General features: G+C 48.7%; 8 protein-coding genes across 8 annotated transcripts; 4 read left to right on the top strand and 4 right to left on the bottom strand.

The window, feature by feature from the left end:
• Positions 1-687: 687 nt before the first annotated feature.
• On the bottom strand, positions 688-1,908 carry BDV37DRAFT_295769 (SDR family oxidoreductase; the record flags this gene model as incomplete). Its single annotated transcript, XM_032089972.1, has 2 exons — positions 688-1,571; positions 1,629-1,908. The coding sequence occupies 2 exons, from the start codon at positions 1,906-1,908 to the stop codon at positions 688-690; spliced, it is 1,164 nt and encodes a 387-aa protein (XP_031939179.1).
• A 1,080-nt stretch (positions 1,909-2,988) lies between these two features.
• Positions 2,989-3,963, bottom strand: BDV37DRAFT_273316 (sugar phosphate isomerase/epimerase family protein; the record flags this gene model as incomplete). Its single annotated transcript, XM_032085030.1, has 1 exon — positions 2,989-3,963. One exon carries the CDS (start codon positions 3,961-3,963, stop codon positions 2,989-2,991), a length of 975 nt encoding a protein of 324 aa, XP_031939180.1.
• A 335-nt stretch (positions 3,964-4,298) lies between these two features.
• BDV37DRAFT_295772 (shikimate dehydrogenase family protein) lies at positions 4,299-5,222 on the top strand (the record flags this gene model as incomplete). Its single annotated transcript, XM_032089973.1, has 1 exon — positions 4,299-5,222. One exon carries the CDS (start codon positions 4,299-4,301, stop codon positions 5,220-5,222), a length of 924 nt encoding a protein of 307 aa, XP_031939181.1.
• A 728-nt stretch (positions 5,223-5,950) lies between these two features.
• Positions 5,951-6,854, top strand: BDV37DRAFT_285267 (SDR family NAD(P)-dependent oxidoreductase; the record flags this gene model as incomplete). Its single annotated transcript, XM_032087678.1, has 3 exons — positions 5,951-6,301; positions 6,362-6,594; positions 6,659-6,854. The coding sequence occupies 3 exons, from the start codon at positions 5,951-5,953 to the stop codon at positions 6,852-6,854; spliced, it is 780 nt and encodes a 259-aa protein (XP_031939182.1).
• Positions 6,855-7,599: 745 nt separating this feature from the next.
• Positions 7,600-10,017, top strand: BDV37DRAFT_273319 (uncharacterized protein; the record flags this gene model as incomplete). The annotated part of the gene is made up of 2 exons (XM_032085031.1): positions 7,600-8,724; positions 8,776-10,017. The coding sequence occupies 2 exons, from the start codon at positions 7,600-7,602 to the stop codon at positions 10,015-10,017; spliced, it is 2,367 nt and encodes a 788-aa protein (XP_031939183.1).
• Positions 10,018-10,120: 103 nt separating this feature from the next.
• BDV37DRAFT_295777 (Gfo/Idh/MocA family protein) lies at positions 10,121-11,356 on the bottom strand (the record flags this gene model as incomplete). Its single annotated transcript, XM_032089974.1, has 2 exons — positions 10,121-11,256; positions 11,314-11,356. The coding sequence occupies 2 exons, from the start codon at positions 11,354-11,356 to the stop codon at positions 10,121-10,123; spliced, it is 1,179 nt and encodes a 392-aa protein (XP_031939184.1).
• A 539-nt stretch (positions 11,357-11,895) lies between these two features.
• On the top strand, positions 11,896-12,952 carry BDV37DRAFT_285270 (oxidoreductase; the record flags this gene model as incomplete). The annotated part of the gene is made up of 5 exons (XM_032087679.1): positions 11,896-11,953; positions 12,014-12,060; positions 12,128-12,344; positions 12,399-12,795; positions 12,859-12,952. 5 exons carry the CDS (start codon positions 11,896-11,898, stop codon positions 12,950-12,952), a joined length of 813 nt encoding a protein of 270 aa, XP_031939185.1.
• Positions 12,953-13,604: 652 nt separating this feature from the next.
• On the bottom strand, positions 13,605-15,101 carry BDV37DRAFT_285271 (uncharacterized protein; the record flags this gene model as incomplete). The annotated part of the gene is made up of 1 exon (XM_032087680.1): positions 13,605-15,101. The coding sequence occupies one exon, from the start codon at positions 15,099-15,101 to the stop codon at positions 13,605-13,607; it is 1,497 nt and encodes a 498-aa protein (XP_031939186.1).
• Positions 15,102-15,324: the final 223 nt, after the last annotated feature.

Consider the following 15,324-nt stretch of genomic DNA (forward strand, 5'->3'; position numbering starts at 1 on the left):
ACATGATAATATGGTCAACGAGTACTTATAAAGGGGAATGACCGAAGTTGAGGCTGTTGGTGTCAATGAAGGAGTGGCATAATAGAGTTGCATTGATGTATTGTTATAGAGGTTGAGTTGCGCGATAGCATGTCCGTTTCTTTACTGTTCTTATGCATAGCCATCTTAAATCGCGCATATACTACCTTGTTTTTGTTCTCATGAGCCCTTGGAGGTGAGCCTGTATTGGGGACCTTCTTAGTAAGCCCAGCGATACTACATTGAAAGCAAGATATGTTTGCCATTCTGTCCGATAGTAAGAGCTTACTAACTGAGAGCACTGAAGGATATACCGAGCTATTAAAGGCTCACCTTTTGGATACTGTAAAGAAGATGAACAGCAATTACTAATATATAGGAAATTTCATTAAGTAGGCCAAATTCGCTGTTTCCAAAAGGACACTTGTGGAGTTCGGATTCATTTCGTTCTCTTACAAAGTAAGCAGAAGATTCCATTGTCGTAGCCTTCAAAGCCTTGAATTTGGAAGAGGATCTAAAATGTGCTATCTAACTACGCTAAATGGTCATTATGACCACCAGGAAATATTGGGTCACCATGTAGACACGTGAGTAAATGAGCAACCTTCATCATGGGCTGATCGAATGATTTTGTGCGCTAGAGCTGTCTTCCGTCAAGGCATAAACGACTCAGTGGAAAGAAGGAATGACCCTGGCAGCTGCCATTCGATCAAACGCCACACGATAACCCTGAACGGTATCAATACGTTCGGTGAATCCAATCGAGCGGGCAGCATCAAGGGAGTACTCTCGATCAAAGTCAAAGTCAACAAGCATGAACTGAATGAATGGCCAATTCTGCGCCTCAAGCAAACCTCTCCTTAATCCATGTTTCTCAACCAAATCATTCCAGACGCCGTGATTCTCACGAACAAAGTCTTCGATTTTCTTCTGATCCCCCTGAGGCTTCACTCCCACCAGCCCAAAATACGAACAGAGACCAGGCCAGACATATTCCCAGCTGACAACATCACCGTCTGCAACGTTGAACGCTGACCCGTTGGGACGTTTATCCCGGTTCAGCGCAGTGTAAATTTCCATCTTAGACAAAATGTCCTGGAAAGTATCGCTATGTGTAGATTGGTAGCCGTGAAGCGTCCCAGGGAATGGGACCTCCGCTCCTTGACCATAGACTTCGCGGTACAGGGTCAGGTACAGCGCGATACCTTGGGCTATGTTCATTACATTTGTACCGGGAACAAAGCCAACGATTCCGTCCGGTCGAATCTCTGAGAATGTCCACTTTTCACTCTTGGATAGCTCAGAAAGTATGTCGTACTGGTCATAGTAGAAGACACTGCTGTACCAGGGCTCCGGGATACGGGGCATAGATTCGCGAAGTGGGTGCGGAATCTCGAGTTCATTTGAGAATTCCAGCCCGTAACCTTTCCCACCTGTTTGCAGGATGACCGCCTCTAGGTTGGTAGCAATGCCACTAATTGCCTCAATAGCAGTCCGGATGAGTGTAGCATTAACCTTCCGCCTGGATTGGAAATCACCCGCCTCGATGTAGGCTAGCAGTGTGAGAACTTAGTGATCATGGAAATACCCCATAAACAAACGAGGCTTACCGCAAAAAAAGACAATCTCAACGGACTCCACATCGTCAACCTTGGCTTTCAGTTGGTCGGTGACAGACGACACGGATTGCGTAAGGTCGATTCCTGAAACAACGTCCAATCTAGGGTCGTCAGGAAGATATGCGTCTTCCTTTTTGAGAGGCCTGTTACAAAGACCCACTACGCGTCGAAATGAAGAGGAAGTGGGGTAGCTAAGACATTGGTTCAAGAGAGACCATCCTGAAATTCCCGATGCCCCAAAGACGAGGGCGTATTTTCCATTCTGAGGCATGACGTCGGTAGTATTATGTATACGAATGAATCCGGTAGAAGCTTGAAAGGACTGGATAGCCAAACTGGCCAATGTTTATATCAGGGGAAAGACACCCTTCTACGTCACCAGAGGTTGATATGGATTTGTAATCTCATCCTCGGACATTATTCCGGATGGGCGCACGGTTGAAATCTAAGGTACAACATCATCCATAATTTACCGGCCTGGTTGTGGAGTGGAATGTCCGTGTACCTTACGTATCATGCAGCTTTCCTTGGCAATAGCCTGGAGTATGTCTCATGTGGAGGACGATGGACACTCATAGGTCCTCGGCGTGATATATTGGCTCTCAAGGAAATTATGGCATCTCAGCTACGGCACGCTGAAATACGGAATATGCAGTTATATATCGGACAGATGATCCAACTCGCGGGACAAGACGGCATTGAAAATCGCACACAAAGCTTTTCCGTGATATAATCACATAGCATTCTCGGGGAAAATACGGCAGACGTTTCGTGACGGTTAAAATCCACCAAAGGGAGGCTAGAGATGGTTATTTGTTTCAGGTGGAGTATGGAGCAAATCCCTTGAAATTGTGGGACTCCTACGGCTATTGATATCTCCCGACTGTTCGGGTATGTTGCGACTAATAGTACGGATAAACTACGGTGGTTGCCCTATATAGACATACACTAGGCTTTAGGTGTCAATCTTCCTGCTGGTTTAACACTTGAGCATTGATGTCCATTGGGACCCAAGACTTTCCATCTCTTCATCGCTTTCCGTTTCGCGCAAGTCCGTTGTCAGTTGCTACCGTAGATAATATATTCTCCTGACGATTCGTCATATAGGACAACAGTCTGCAGGACATATATCAACCCAAAGCATATAGTCTTTGTATTCGCTTGGTGATACTGGGAATCTCCTTTAGCAATGTGTTCGTCGATCTTGCTAGGTGGGTTCAGGTTGCTACACTGACCTGATCTAAAATGGCAGATAGATATACTCTCTAACTGCAATCTACGATACCTAGGTTCTATTCCAAGGTATCTGGATTACAACATTTCGAACGAAAACAACGTTTTCTATTAATTACTATAGGTTATTTATCTTTTGCATTGCCGTACACCAGCTCTGCTTGGCCCTGGTCGCAAACCTGTCCGGGACCTTCGGGTCGTCTTGAAACAGTTCTTTTGAAAACATCTCCACTGTAACAAGTCCTTCAAATCCCAAAGAATTAAAAATAGCATCAACAACGGGCTCAAGCGGGAGGCATGCGCTTTGGCCCTTCTCCCAAGGAAACAGGCGAGCATTTCTCGACCAAGACATTCGTGACGGCTGTTCCTCGTCGTAAAAACGGTGGCCCTGGACAAGTGGCTGATCCAGTAGCTTCGCATCTGACAATTGTACATAGAAGATCTTGTTGACGTCAACCGTCGTAGCTAGTTCTTCCATCGACTTCCTAAGGGCTTCGTCACCGCCGGGCTGTTTGCAATCAGGGGCTGTTGGATCTCCCCAGACACGCGCGGCAATGTGGTAGGTATCCAAGCAAAGCCCGAAATTGGGCATGTTGACACGCTTCACAATCTCCCAAGTCCCTTGCCAGGTGTCGATATGCGTGCCCCACGCTACGACCTCATATGCGAAAGACACAGGTGGATCTTGCTCAAGCCCAATCGAGGCCATCTCCAGGAAATCCTTGACAATGGTATCAGTGTCACCCGTTGTGCCTTTCTTCATCCAGTTGGTAGGAACTTGAACAATTCGTATACCGAGCATCTTGACTAGCTGCATCCATAACCGTAACTTGGAAATCCGAGCCGCAGGTTCTTTAGGATCAAGTAAGCCCTCGTAGAACCAAAATGGTTGAAGAACACAGGGCTTGATCTTCAGTCTGTCGCAGATTCTGTTGATGTCGATGGCAGCCTGAATCATCGTGTTGTCGCTCACTTCACCCAGGTGGTCTCTGAGCTTAAAACCATGCGATACTGCTACTTCCAATCTTGAAGTAATCGGATGTACCGTCTGGTGGCCGAGTGAGGGTGAAGCGATTGCTGGCTGGAACGACATGGTGCCTGTACCGAACGATAACGCGCTGAAGTGAACTTGAACAACCACACATTTATCTTGCAATGTTCTCGTATAATCGTTGTTGCCAGGATCAAAAGATGGTCGGGTAAATACATTCACCATCTCATTTCGAACAAACGTGGTTGCCAGTCGGTTGATGCATTTCCCGTGCTTGCCGAGGTTGAGCGAACGCAGACAGACATCTTATCAGGGTCGAGCGTATATTCAAGACCACCACGACTTACCTCTGAAGAAACAGCTAGAAGCAATACAGTTCTACCTCCACTACCTCCTAAAGCCTTGTACAAACAGCGACTACACTCATGCCGTCCATCATGCATGCCAGATTGGGTACTAGGGATCGCCTGTACATCGCTGGAGGTCCCGGCGGCAGTTCCATCGGCCCCAAAGTTCACGAATACATAGCTAAGCCACTCGGGCTTCCGTGGACATGTGAGTTCTTGCAGCTAGCCTCTGTCGACGAGGTTATGCGGTACTTTCGGGCGCCCGATTTCGCCGGTGGGATCGTGACAATGCCTCACAAAAGAACCATCATTCCTCAGCTCGATCACTGTGACCACCTGGTAAAGATACTGGGGGCATGCAATTTTGTTTATCTCGCAGAAAATGGGCAATTATGCGGCACAAATACAGACTGGGTGGGCATCTACGATTCTATCCTCCCGCACAGTCCCGGCCACGCTCCCGGTATGACAGGCATGGTGTACGGAGCAGGGGGCGCCAGTCGCGCGGCAATCTACGCCTTGTGGGCGAAGTTGAGATGCGATAAGATCTATGTGGTTAATCGAGATAGCCAGGAGGTTACAGACTTATTCGATGACATACAGCGACAAGGTGACTTGTATCGCCCGGAGTTAGTTCATGTCCGGAGTGTGGCGGAGTCCAAAGCCCTGCCTGCGCCTTATTTCATTGTGTCTACTATCCCGGACTTCGATGCAGTCACCCCAGATGAAGTCCAAGCACGGGATATCTTGGTCGAATTTCTATCGCGAAGCTCCTCACCGAGAGGCATCTTGCTGGATATGTGCTATCATCCACCCATAACGAGGAACTTAAGACTCGCAATCCAACACGGCTATAGGGTCATACAAGGCTACACAGTGGTTGCTTCTCAGTTCTCATGTCAATGGAAATTCTGGACAGGGGAGGCCATTGAAATGGAGACGGTGTTTGAGATGACGGAACGATTAGTCCAGGAAGAGGAGGCCGCAGCGGTGGCCAGGGCAACTATCAAATAAGTCCTTCTTGGGGGTAGTTCTGCTGGCGTAATATCACGTATTGTGGAAATCAGATATGTGGAGGTGGTGTGGGCAGTGAAGCGAGTGTGGATTTGACTCTCCGGATTGCCATGTTCCTATGGGCGTGTCGGTTTTGAATTTTAATTTTATTGAAGCTCTCATCAGCCTTCCCGTCTGCATGTAGAAACACGTAGGCTATGAGTTCGACGATAATAATGATGATAAGGAGTGTCCTCGTTCTACTGGGAAGTATACAACTTCAGCCACATACGATATCAACCAGCAACCAGTATTTGCCGTTCACATAAAAGTACCCCTGGCCATTTGGACATAAGCAGTCCAATCTATCCTGCCTGATGCCAACACCACTAACAAGATATACGAAGTTAAAACAAAAGGGAACAACATCATACGAGACTCTCTCAGCAGGGCGAATTGAGAGTGCCATTGTGGAAACATGACCCACGGTTAAGGATGCATCCGATTTGAATGTGAGCTTTTAGTTCTTACTCGTAAAGGCGGATATTTCGTCTCCGCCATCACCTTGACTGACGAGCGATGCACTCGTTGCCAAATCATTATACAAGCATAATCGTGCTTGAAACAAGGTTGTTCAGCCGTATACTGGCTTCTATACCGCGTAGGAAACGACTTATTAAAGCCCAGCGTTATCCTTTCAATCCCCCACAAATTCCTCACATACGGACCTTGCATGCTTTTAGCTCAAAATGCCTAGCTCTATTCTCGAATCATTCTCCCTGAAGGATAAAACCGTGGTTATCACGGGTGCTACAGGAGGAATTGGGCTGGAGATTTCCATAGCCCTGGCAGAGGCAGGTGCCAACATTATCTCTATCGAGATACCCCGAGATCCGTCGAGCCCGGAGCTACGTCGTGCCATCGAGGCAACGAACCATCATTTCACTGTATTTGAGTGCAATCTCAAAGATCACCAGTCTATCCATGACACCTTTGCTGCCATACGGAAGTCGGGCGTTATTCCGGACATCTTGGTCAACTGCGCCGGCATTACCAGACATATGCTGATCGAGGATACGCCTGTCCAGGACCTGGATGATGTAAGTACTCTCTTGCGTTCACTTTAACCAGGAATATGCAATTTCTAATGTTCCTCTAAGGTGATGTCCATCAATTTTCGAGGCACATATCTATGCATTCAAGAATTTGGGCGAGAGCTGCTTCGCCTGAAGCGACCGGGGAAGATCATCAACTTTGCCTCCATCGCGTCATTTCTTGCTCAGACAAATATTTCGGCGTATTGCAGTAGCAAGGCTGCTGTGCAGAATCTGACAAGAGCTGTTAGTAACGAGTGGGCTGGCCGGGGTATAACGTGTAACGCAATATGTCCAGGGTGAGTAGTCTATCGTCCTTGCTCCTGGTTTTCTCTATTGACTCGAGCTCATCCGGATCCTTAGTTTCATTCATACCAAGATGTGCGAGGATCTGCACACCGATGAGGAATTCTCCGCCAGGGTTGTAGCGAGAACATCCATGGGCCGATGGGGAGAGCCACAGGACTTGCGCGGTCTAGCTGTCTTTCTTGCAAGCCGTGCAAGTGATTTCATAACGGGGGAGAGCATCTACATTGACGGAGGCATCATGGGTCGGTAGTTTTTTGTAGAGAGACATTTTGGCCACAGGGCTGCAACCTGGTAGTGAGACGTCGATCACAGAGCCAAAGGGGATAAAAATGAATTGAGACTCCTGTATAATCAGTCAAACGATACAATAATGAGGAGATGGAAGCTGCTTTCCTGGACGCAATTTCGGTGAAGTTGGAGCACATGCAGACCCCCTCGCACATATGTCTACCTAGTAGCCTCTATCTTTGTGGTGTCTTCCTAAGGACCTCGAAGGCTCAGGTAACATCACCGAATCCCATGTTTCGTCCTTGACTGGGATTTACATTTCTCAAGTCCGTGGCCCTCGCTATTACCCCGTCGTGTTGGGCGGGAAAATGGTTTAGCCGCGACGCCGGCTGGGTTTGCGCCACCACGTACACCACCATGCGAAAAGACCTCGAATTCTGTTATCCAACCTACATTATGCAATCGGTATAAGGCTTTGAATAATCTCACTATACTCTCTGGATGTGGAGCGTTGACATTGGAGAACAAGTGGCGGCAGTAGCCGGAAATAATGTCTTTCCGGGAGAGAATAGAGATTAACAAAATCGATGTCGTATGGGAATGTGGGGCCGGTGGCTTTGCAGCCTGCCAGATTTGTACTTGGGAACGGCGTTATCCCACTAAGCTTACAAGGTTGGTCATACTTTCCAGCAAACCGGAGCTTGTAAGAGGCTTGGTGCGCCGCTATTTCCTACTCTGCTTGCCATCGATAGTAGAGCGAGATCGCTATGCCGCCGAGCTTCGCGAAAGATGCGTCCCTGGTCTTAGTTGGCATGCGATGCGCGGGAAAATCATCGCTGGCCACGATAGCCTCCAGAGCCCTCAAGTGGAAGGTCATTGACGAAAAGCTGCAGTTCGAAAAAGTAACCGGGTATTCAGTCGCTGGGTATATTGAGAAATATGGCCACCATGCCTACTGTGCCCAAGAAGTCACAGTGCTAAATACCATTCTCGCACAAAATCAGCGGCGCTGCATCATCGTGTGTAGTTCGTCCTGTGTCCAGACACAGGCGGGCCAGGATCTACTACGAGAGTACCTTGCGACAGTTCCAATTGTGCATGTCATGCGAGACAGGCAAGTGCTCCAGGCCAACCTACAAAGCAAATGGCAAGGGGATGTCATCAAAGTTCTGCGCGAACAGGAGCTGGTTTACTTGTCTTGTTCGAACCTCACTTTCTTCAATCGAGACGACCCAAGCCTGCGATCTGAGGTCGAATCAGATCATGGGGCGTTCTTCGAGGCCCTGATCCCATCTTCAGAACGGCCTACGAATCGGTCTCTGTCTCTCAAACACGTTGAGTCAGACTTTTTGCGGTTCCTGCGCATTGTATATGACGAGGGAGATGAGAAGATCGGCGTTAGCAGAGACTGGGACATCTTCACCTACTCGCTTCAACTCCCCTTTCGTGACTTCAAAGTTTGTGGTTTCGAATTAGATTGGATAGCATGCTGCGCGGATGTTCTCCAAGTCCAGGTTGATTTATTGGTCCAGGGATATCTAGATACGGATACTACTGGTCATCATTGGTGGGAATATGTCGTGGACCAATTGGCACTTCTCCGGAGGCATACAACACAACCCATATTATACCATGCGACCTCAGGATATTCACCCTCCCCGCTCAAACCAGATTACCTTGACATTATTCTGCTCGGCCTCAGGGTCGGGGCTGAATTCGTCACGGTCGACCTGGGCCAAGACGAAGCTCAAATAAAAGCCATCACAGCCCAAAAGGGACATTCCAAAATTGTTGGCTGGTTTTATGATTCGGACTCAATGCGGACAGGGGGTTGGACAGGACAACATCGACTGGAGTTGTATCGTAAGGCAGTTGATATGAGCTGTGATATTGTGTAACTTACTCAACCCGCCACTACGCTTTCTGATAATGCCGCCGCTCAGTGCTTTGCTCACAGCATGAACACTAGTGGCCCACTACCGGTGTCTGCATATAACACAAATCGCCTGGGCCGACCGTCACAGTGCTTCAATAAGTTACTGACACCGGTTGCTCACCCAGATGGGATTGAGAAAGAGCGAGGAACAATCACCATACCTCAAGTGCAGGCTGCACTCTTTGCCTCATTCAATTGCGAGCCATTGCGATTCTTCGTTATGGGATCGAACGTGCGATACAGTGTCGCGCCGATTTTACATAACTCTGCGTTTGATGTCTACGGCATGCCTCATGTTTATTCTATTCTGCAAACAGATACATTTAAGGCCCTCAAGGGCTTAATGCGGGATGATGACCTGGGTAGCTTGGGGCTTTCTTCTCCATTCAAAACGGCTATCATTCCTTACTTGAAATCTATGAGCTCTGATGCTCAGTTTATTGGAGCTGTCAACACCGTTTTGCCTATACGGAACTTGGGGCAAGAGAACGTAGCCGACAGTACTCTACCTCACCAACTCTCTATAGCTGAACAACGCAATCGAGCCGGCCCCGTGCTTGCCCTTCATGGAGAAAATACTGATTGGAAGGGTATCAGAGCCTGTGCTCTCCGCCATCTGTCTCCAGTAAACGCCGTCACACCAGTATCTACAGCACTGATCATCGGTGCCGGTGGAATGGCGCGGGCAGCCGTTTACGCCCTGATCCAGTCTGGTATCCGGCATATACTAATTTATAATAGAACCCCCGAACACGCCATGGATCTCGTGGATCACTTCGAGGGGATGTATCGCAGCAGTAGCGGAGACCCGACTGATAAAACCGAGCAAACCCAGGGCAAGCGGGCGACGATATCCATCTTCCATTCACTGGAGGACCCTTGGCCGAGTAAATTACGCTTACCCACAGTAATCGTGAACTGCTCGCCGATCCCTGGAGACCGCATTATGCCGGCACCACTTCTGGAACAGAATAGGGTCGAATTCGAACCGGCCGTGTCGGTGCCAACGGCGTGGTTAAAGAGTCCAACTGGAGGTGTCTACTTAGAGCTCGCCTACAACAGTACTTTACCGTCTCCGGAGCTTCGTCGCATCTGCTCACATCAAGGCTGGATTGGTGTACCGGGTTTGGAAATCTTTATTGAAGTAGCCTCTGCCCAATTCGAGTTCTGGACCGGACGTCGGCCTCCAACATATATTATGAAAAGGAAATTGGCCCAATACCTGCGTGAACTACAAGACTCCATTTGAAGTAACCTTCTCTATTAGCCGAACACAATTTTTTACAAAACATGGAGTAAGGAATAATTGAATAAATGTTAAATTTGTGATCTTTTGCCCTCTGCCAATGACATCACAGAGCCTTCTGCTTTAAACTAAGGGGATACTCCGTCGATTCAATCTGCTCAGGGTATGAATAATTCGCTTGTGACCGGATCTCATCCACCACCTCCATGATGGCCACCGACTCGTCCCACGGAATGACTTCGCTCTGAATCTTGCCGTCCCGAATACACCGTCCGGCCTCATCAGCCTCCCAGTACATACCATGGCCGCCAGCCGGAATCTCAAAATGGACCGTCCTGCATTCCCCTTTGCGGATAATCTTCACGGACTCCGGCCGGTGAACAGGGCCGAGGATCTGAATCTCCCCCTCCAGCCCCTGTATGCGCACTGCGGTACCTGACGACCCCTTTCCGTCTGCGTCATTCGAAAGTATCATTGAGGTAGACATAATACCGTGGGCCACAGAGGTTCCCGATGGTGTCGAGGATGGGAACTCCACCATAACCGATGCCATTTGGTCGGTACGGGAAGCCTTTTCGTATGTGAGCAGACTCACGACTTGGCTTGGCTTCTGTCGCTGATGTTTCTCTCGCGTATGATATAGTGTCTGAAAGACCCATATCAGAGGATAAATACCAATGTCCAACAGAGCGCCTCCAGCTAGCTCCTTGTCTAGGTACCTGTGGGTAGAGCTCAGATTGGAAATGTCCACCCCGGTAGAATTGTCTACATAGACGCGCAGCACTTCACCAATCAGGCCGTCTCGGATGTATTGGCGCACCGCAGTACTGAGAGGGAAATAACGCGTCCAAACCGCCTCCATCAAGAAGAGGTTCTGACGCTGGGCTGTTTCGTAGAGCACCTTCGCCTGTTTGGCATTCACCGTGAGGGGCTTCTCGCAAAGGATCGGCTTGGGGTTTTCGAGTGCTAGCATACAGTTTTGGTAATGGTGGGAGTGCGGGCTTGCAATATACAGCACGTCCACGTTGGCGTCTTTGACCAACTCCTCGTATGATCCGTATGCCGTGCAGCTGATATCTCTTGACATTGCCAGTGTGATATTCTGCTGAATAAATAGCTCTGCGGACTCTTTAGAAGAACTGGAAGCCACGGCAGTTACTACATGTCGAATATCGTGTGTTCCACGCGTGGCCGGGTCGATGAGGAGGTCCTTGACGAAGAGTTTGGCAATCTCCCCCGTTGCTAATTATGATAAGCAAGTGCTATGTATCCAGTCGGAGGGTCTTTAGCAATCCTTACCCATAATCCCCCAGCGAATTGTCGTGACGTTGTCTGCTCCCATGGTGACTTGGTGTTGTGGTGATGTCCTTGTAGTTTTCTCTCCCTCTTGGTAAAATATATAATCAAAAGCCTAACGGAACATACAGTTGAACTGCACAAAATATAGCGAAATAAAACAAAACACAGACAATATCTCTCCTCTCATCACTACTCTTCAAAGACTAGCCAGATAAATATTCGCTAACTTAGAGACCCCGTGTGTGAACACAGTCCGGATGTACCCTTTAGCCGGGGCATTAACCCACCTCCCCGCGATCGATAAGCATCCCCGCAACGCATCATGTTCGTCAATCTGCTCTTCCCAAATGCCCAATGATACGGATAAGAATATGTGTTGAAACATACCCGGACTACTCAGAGCTTCCAGTGAGGTATCTGAAACTTTCTACCGTCCGGTTAATATTTCGAGGCTTCACATATTGACTCTCTTGAACGAAAAGAGGCAGCTAGCAAATAAATAGATCCATCACGTATCACAACCAGGTTCTACCCTGCTGTTACTATTCACAGTTCCACCTCTATTTTCGATTCGTAACCGCAATGGCTCCCCAAAAGCTTCTTGACGGTCTTGTTGCCCTCGTTACTGGTGGTGGTAGCGGTATGACTATGACTATAGGCAGTAATCACCGCTATCTATACCGCGCTGACTCAGATTTAGGATTTGGGGAGGGCATTGCTCACCTCTTTGCCGAGGAAGGCGCTAATGTTGCCATTCTTGATATCAACCAAGAAGGGGGGCAAAGGCATGTACTATGATGATATCACACTGTAGTGCTCTGGGCTTATCTGTGGCAGGGTGGCAGCAAATATCACAACAGCTGGCCTTGTAGCCACTTTTATCAAGGCCGATGTAACAAAGGCAGTTGACTGGCAAGCGGCAGTGGACACGACTCTGGCTCAATTCGGCAAAGTGGACATCCTGGTGAATAACGCGGGATGGACCTATCGTCGGAAAGACTCTTTAGATGTGACTGAAGCAGAATATGACCGTGAGGAGATCAGATGATGGATAATACTCGGGCGAGGATGCTAACGCATAGAAGGTATCTTTGATATTAACGTGAAGAGTATCTACCATTCCATCAATGCGGTCTTGCCCCATTTTCTCAAGCAAAGTCGCGGAAGCATTGTCAATATTTCCTCGTGTGTCACATCCAAACCGACCAGCGGCTTGCTGTACTATAACGCCACCAAGGGGGCCGTGGACTTGCTCACACGAGGACTTGCGGCGGAATACTCAAATCGGGGGATCCGCGTCAATGGCATCTCACCATCTCTAGGCAACACAGCCCTAGTATCCGAGTTCGTGGGCGAGGAGTTCAGCGCTGACATGGCGAAGGTGCAAGCTACAGAAGCTCCTGTGCAGCGCATGGTCACACCATTGGACATCGCCAAGGGTTGCCTGTATCTTGCATCACCGTACTTCAATGATTTCCAGACGTACGCTTTTACCCAATGCTCTCAGACGAGATGGTATTACCGTTGGCTTACACGTGACTTTAGGGGCATAATGTTAAGGGTCGATGGTGGACAATACGTATGTGTCATGCCTTATTCCCACAGAGCTGCCTTGATGTTCTACTTACCTGCTGTATAGTGTTAGTGCATAATGGGCTGCCAGGATGCCAATGGAAGTTCAGCGAAAGGATAACGAACCACCGAGTCGATCTGGTTGTCGTTTCACAGTAGGCTGACATTGGACAAAGGCGTCTAACGTATATAGGTCTTACATATGGGGCACTTATGGTATTTACAGTCTATACAAGTATCTGTCAATCAATCAAAATTCTCTTAGCTGACCTGTTGAAGTCCAGATGTTAGATTTCTAGGTATATAGGCACCTTGTTGTTAAGATAGATTCCTGGTTTACAATACCTACATCGAACCCACAAAACCTTAGATCGGAAAATAATGAATAATAAGCTTCAAAGTAGAAGGTTTACTCCAGTATCTAAGTTCAGATGTGATTTCGCCGAGTGTGACACTGCATGGCTTCTCCTTCATCAATGTGTTTATACATATTGTACTGCAAGGGGTAGTCAATTGACACTGAGCCTCAACTTATACTGGTTTTGTTCGAAAGGGATCCCTTCATCCGTGCTCGGGCCTCCTTATTAGAGGCAAGTTTGACTAGCCACCTCCGTTCCTATAGTGCGTAGCCATTCCTTGCATCAATTCTTGTTTCTCGTAATAGTGGCAAATTCTATTCTCAAATTAGTCTATACATATTTCATTAAACCCTGCGATGATCACCATTCCAGCTCGTCCAAAGCTTCGTAAATTAACTCCCAAGCCCGTGCGGGCAGTTCCCCAATCATCCAGCACGAATTGCCATTGTAACTTCCCAGGGTGGTAACCCGCATCATGCCGTACGAGTTGGGAGGCAGAGTCAAATAGCACGAGTCGGCAGTCCCCAGTCCGTTTCTTCTCGTCGCCGACATTTCGCCCTGGCGAACGACCGCTGAACTGAGGTCGAGGTCAATGTAGTTGGAGAGGCGGACCAAGTTGTTTACAAGAACCGACTCTGCATCGCTGCAGTCAGTCAATCGCGTAATATCAAGCTCGGCTTCAATAGCGCCTAACACCATATGAAGGGACCTCGTTATACTTTCAGGCTCTGCAGATTGCGCGAAACATTCTCGCTGCGCCAGCGCAATTGGCCCCATTGGTCCTGTCGCGACCTCATTCGACAAGGTTTGAGGGGTGAGGAGGACCAGATTCTGGCTGTAAATGCCCCTTGCTTTGGCTAGGCGTGGCACAACCAGCCGTGCGTTGAAAACGTTGAGCAGCCTCAGCGCGCGTGGTTCGGGCTGCGCTCTGGCGATTTGCTGCACAATCAAGGCCAAGAAGAGCTCGTCCAGTTGGTATGTGGACAAAACCTCTTCGTCTTCCGTTGGACTCTCCATCGCCACGCGGTTATGTAGCCGTTCCATATTTCCCAACGGAACCCGGATTATGCGCTGCTCCAGGGCTGTGTTCGACGCCTGTAGCTGCCCTGTAGCTTCTGACTCCCTTGATATATTCAACAATCCATGATCTGGACAGGAGCTGTCATAGTGACCAATCAGCTCTGGGAGTATGTCGGTGTGTGCGCCCAGCATCGGTGGTACTTCATCCTCTCGTCCGTCTAGCACGAGCTCCAACGACTTCAGAAAGCCTTGCAGACCTGAAACGTCCCATGTGCAGTGAGAAAATGTGATGGCCAAAATTGTCGCATCGGTATAGCCGATAACTTTGAAACATAGCTGTGGAGCGTCCTTGTCTACCAGGTCTGCCATAGTCATGGGGAACCCAGGGGCATGGCCGAATGGCCGAAGCTCGTCAAGAGGTGGGCTAATTGCCACTCCATCGTTTGAGGCTTGTGGAAGCTGCCGGCCCAAAGGGTGCTCGAAAATGCTTGAGTCGTATGCTTCATAGGCGAATTGGATCGCCGGACGTTCGGCAGTGTATTGTCTAGGTACATGGATTTCGAGCGCTTTGCTTTGGTTCTGGCCGTCTATCTTCGTTCTGAATCGGCCGCCCAACTTTTTCCAATTGCCAATTTCTAGCAGTCTTGTGAGAGAGTCTCTGATATTCCCAGCATCTAGGATATCGTTGAATTTAATGAATAATGTGAGGATGCAATGTTGGTACTCCGCACCGTCTAGTAGGTGCACCGGATATATGTAGTCGTCCGCCTGGCCGCGAGAGGATTTGCGGGTTGTTCTGCCACCGTGAGATGAACAAGTAGCAGTAGATATGGTCATACTTAAGGGGCGCCGCGAATTATTCCTCAGAGAAAAGGAGGAATGAGGTCGAGGCAATAAATCGTACTCGACTGATGCCGTTTGAGTGCGGCTTTGGGCGACCAGGACTCTTCTAGGAATCGGAAATGAACCGTACAAAACCATCAGGCGTGGAATTCTCCCTTGCGTCCGGCGGTTGGGCCCTTGCGACTATGAATCGTGGCCATGGTATCAAACTGCAAGG

This window comes from Aspergillus pseudonomiae, assembly GCF_009193645.1.
Source record: "Aspergillus pseudonomiae strain CBS 119388 unplaced genomic scaffold BDV37scaffold_58, whole genome shotgun sequence".
Classification (NCBI taxonomy): domain Eukaryota; kingdom Fungi; phylum Ascomycota; class Eurotiomycetes; order Eurotiales; family Aspergillaceae; genus Aspergillus; species Aspergillus pseudonomiae.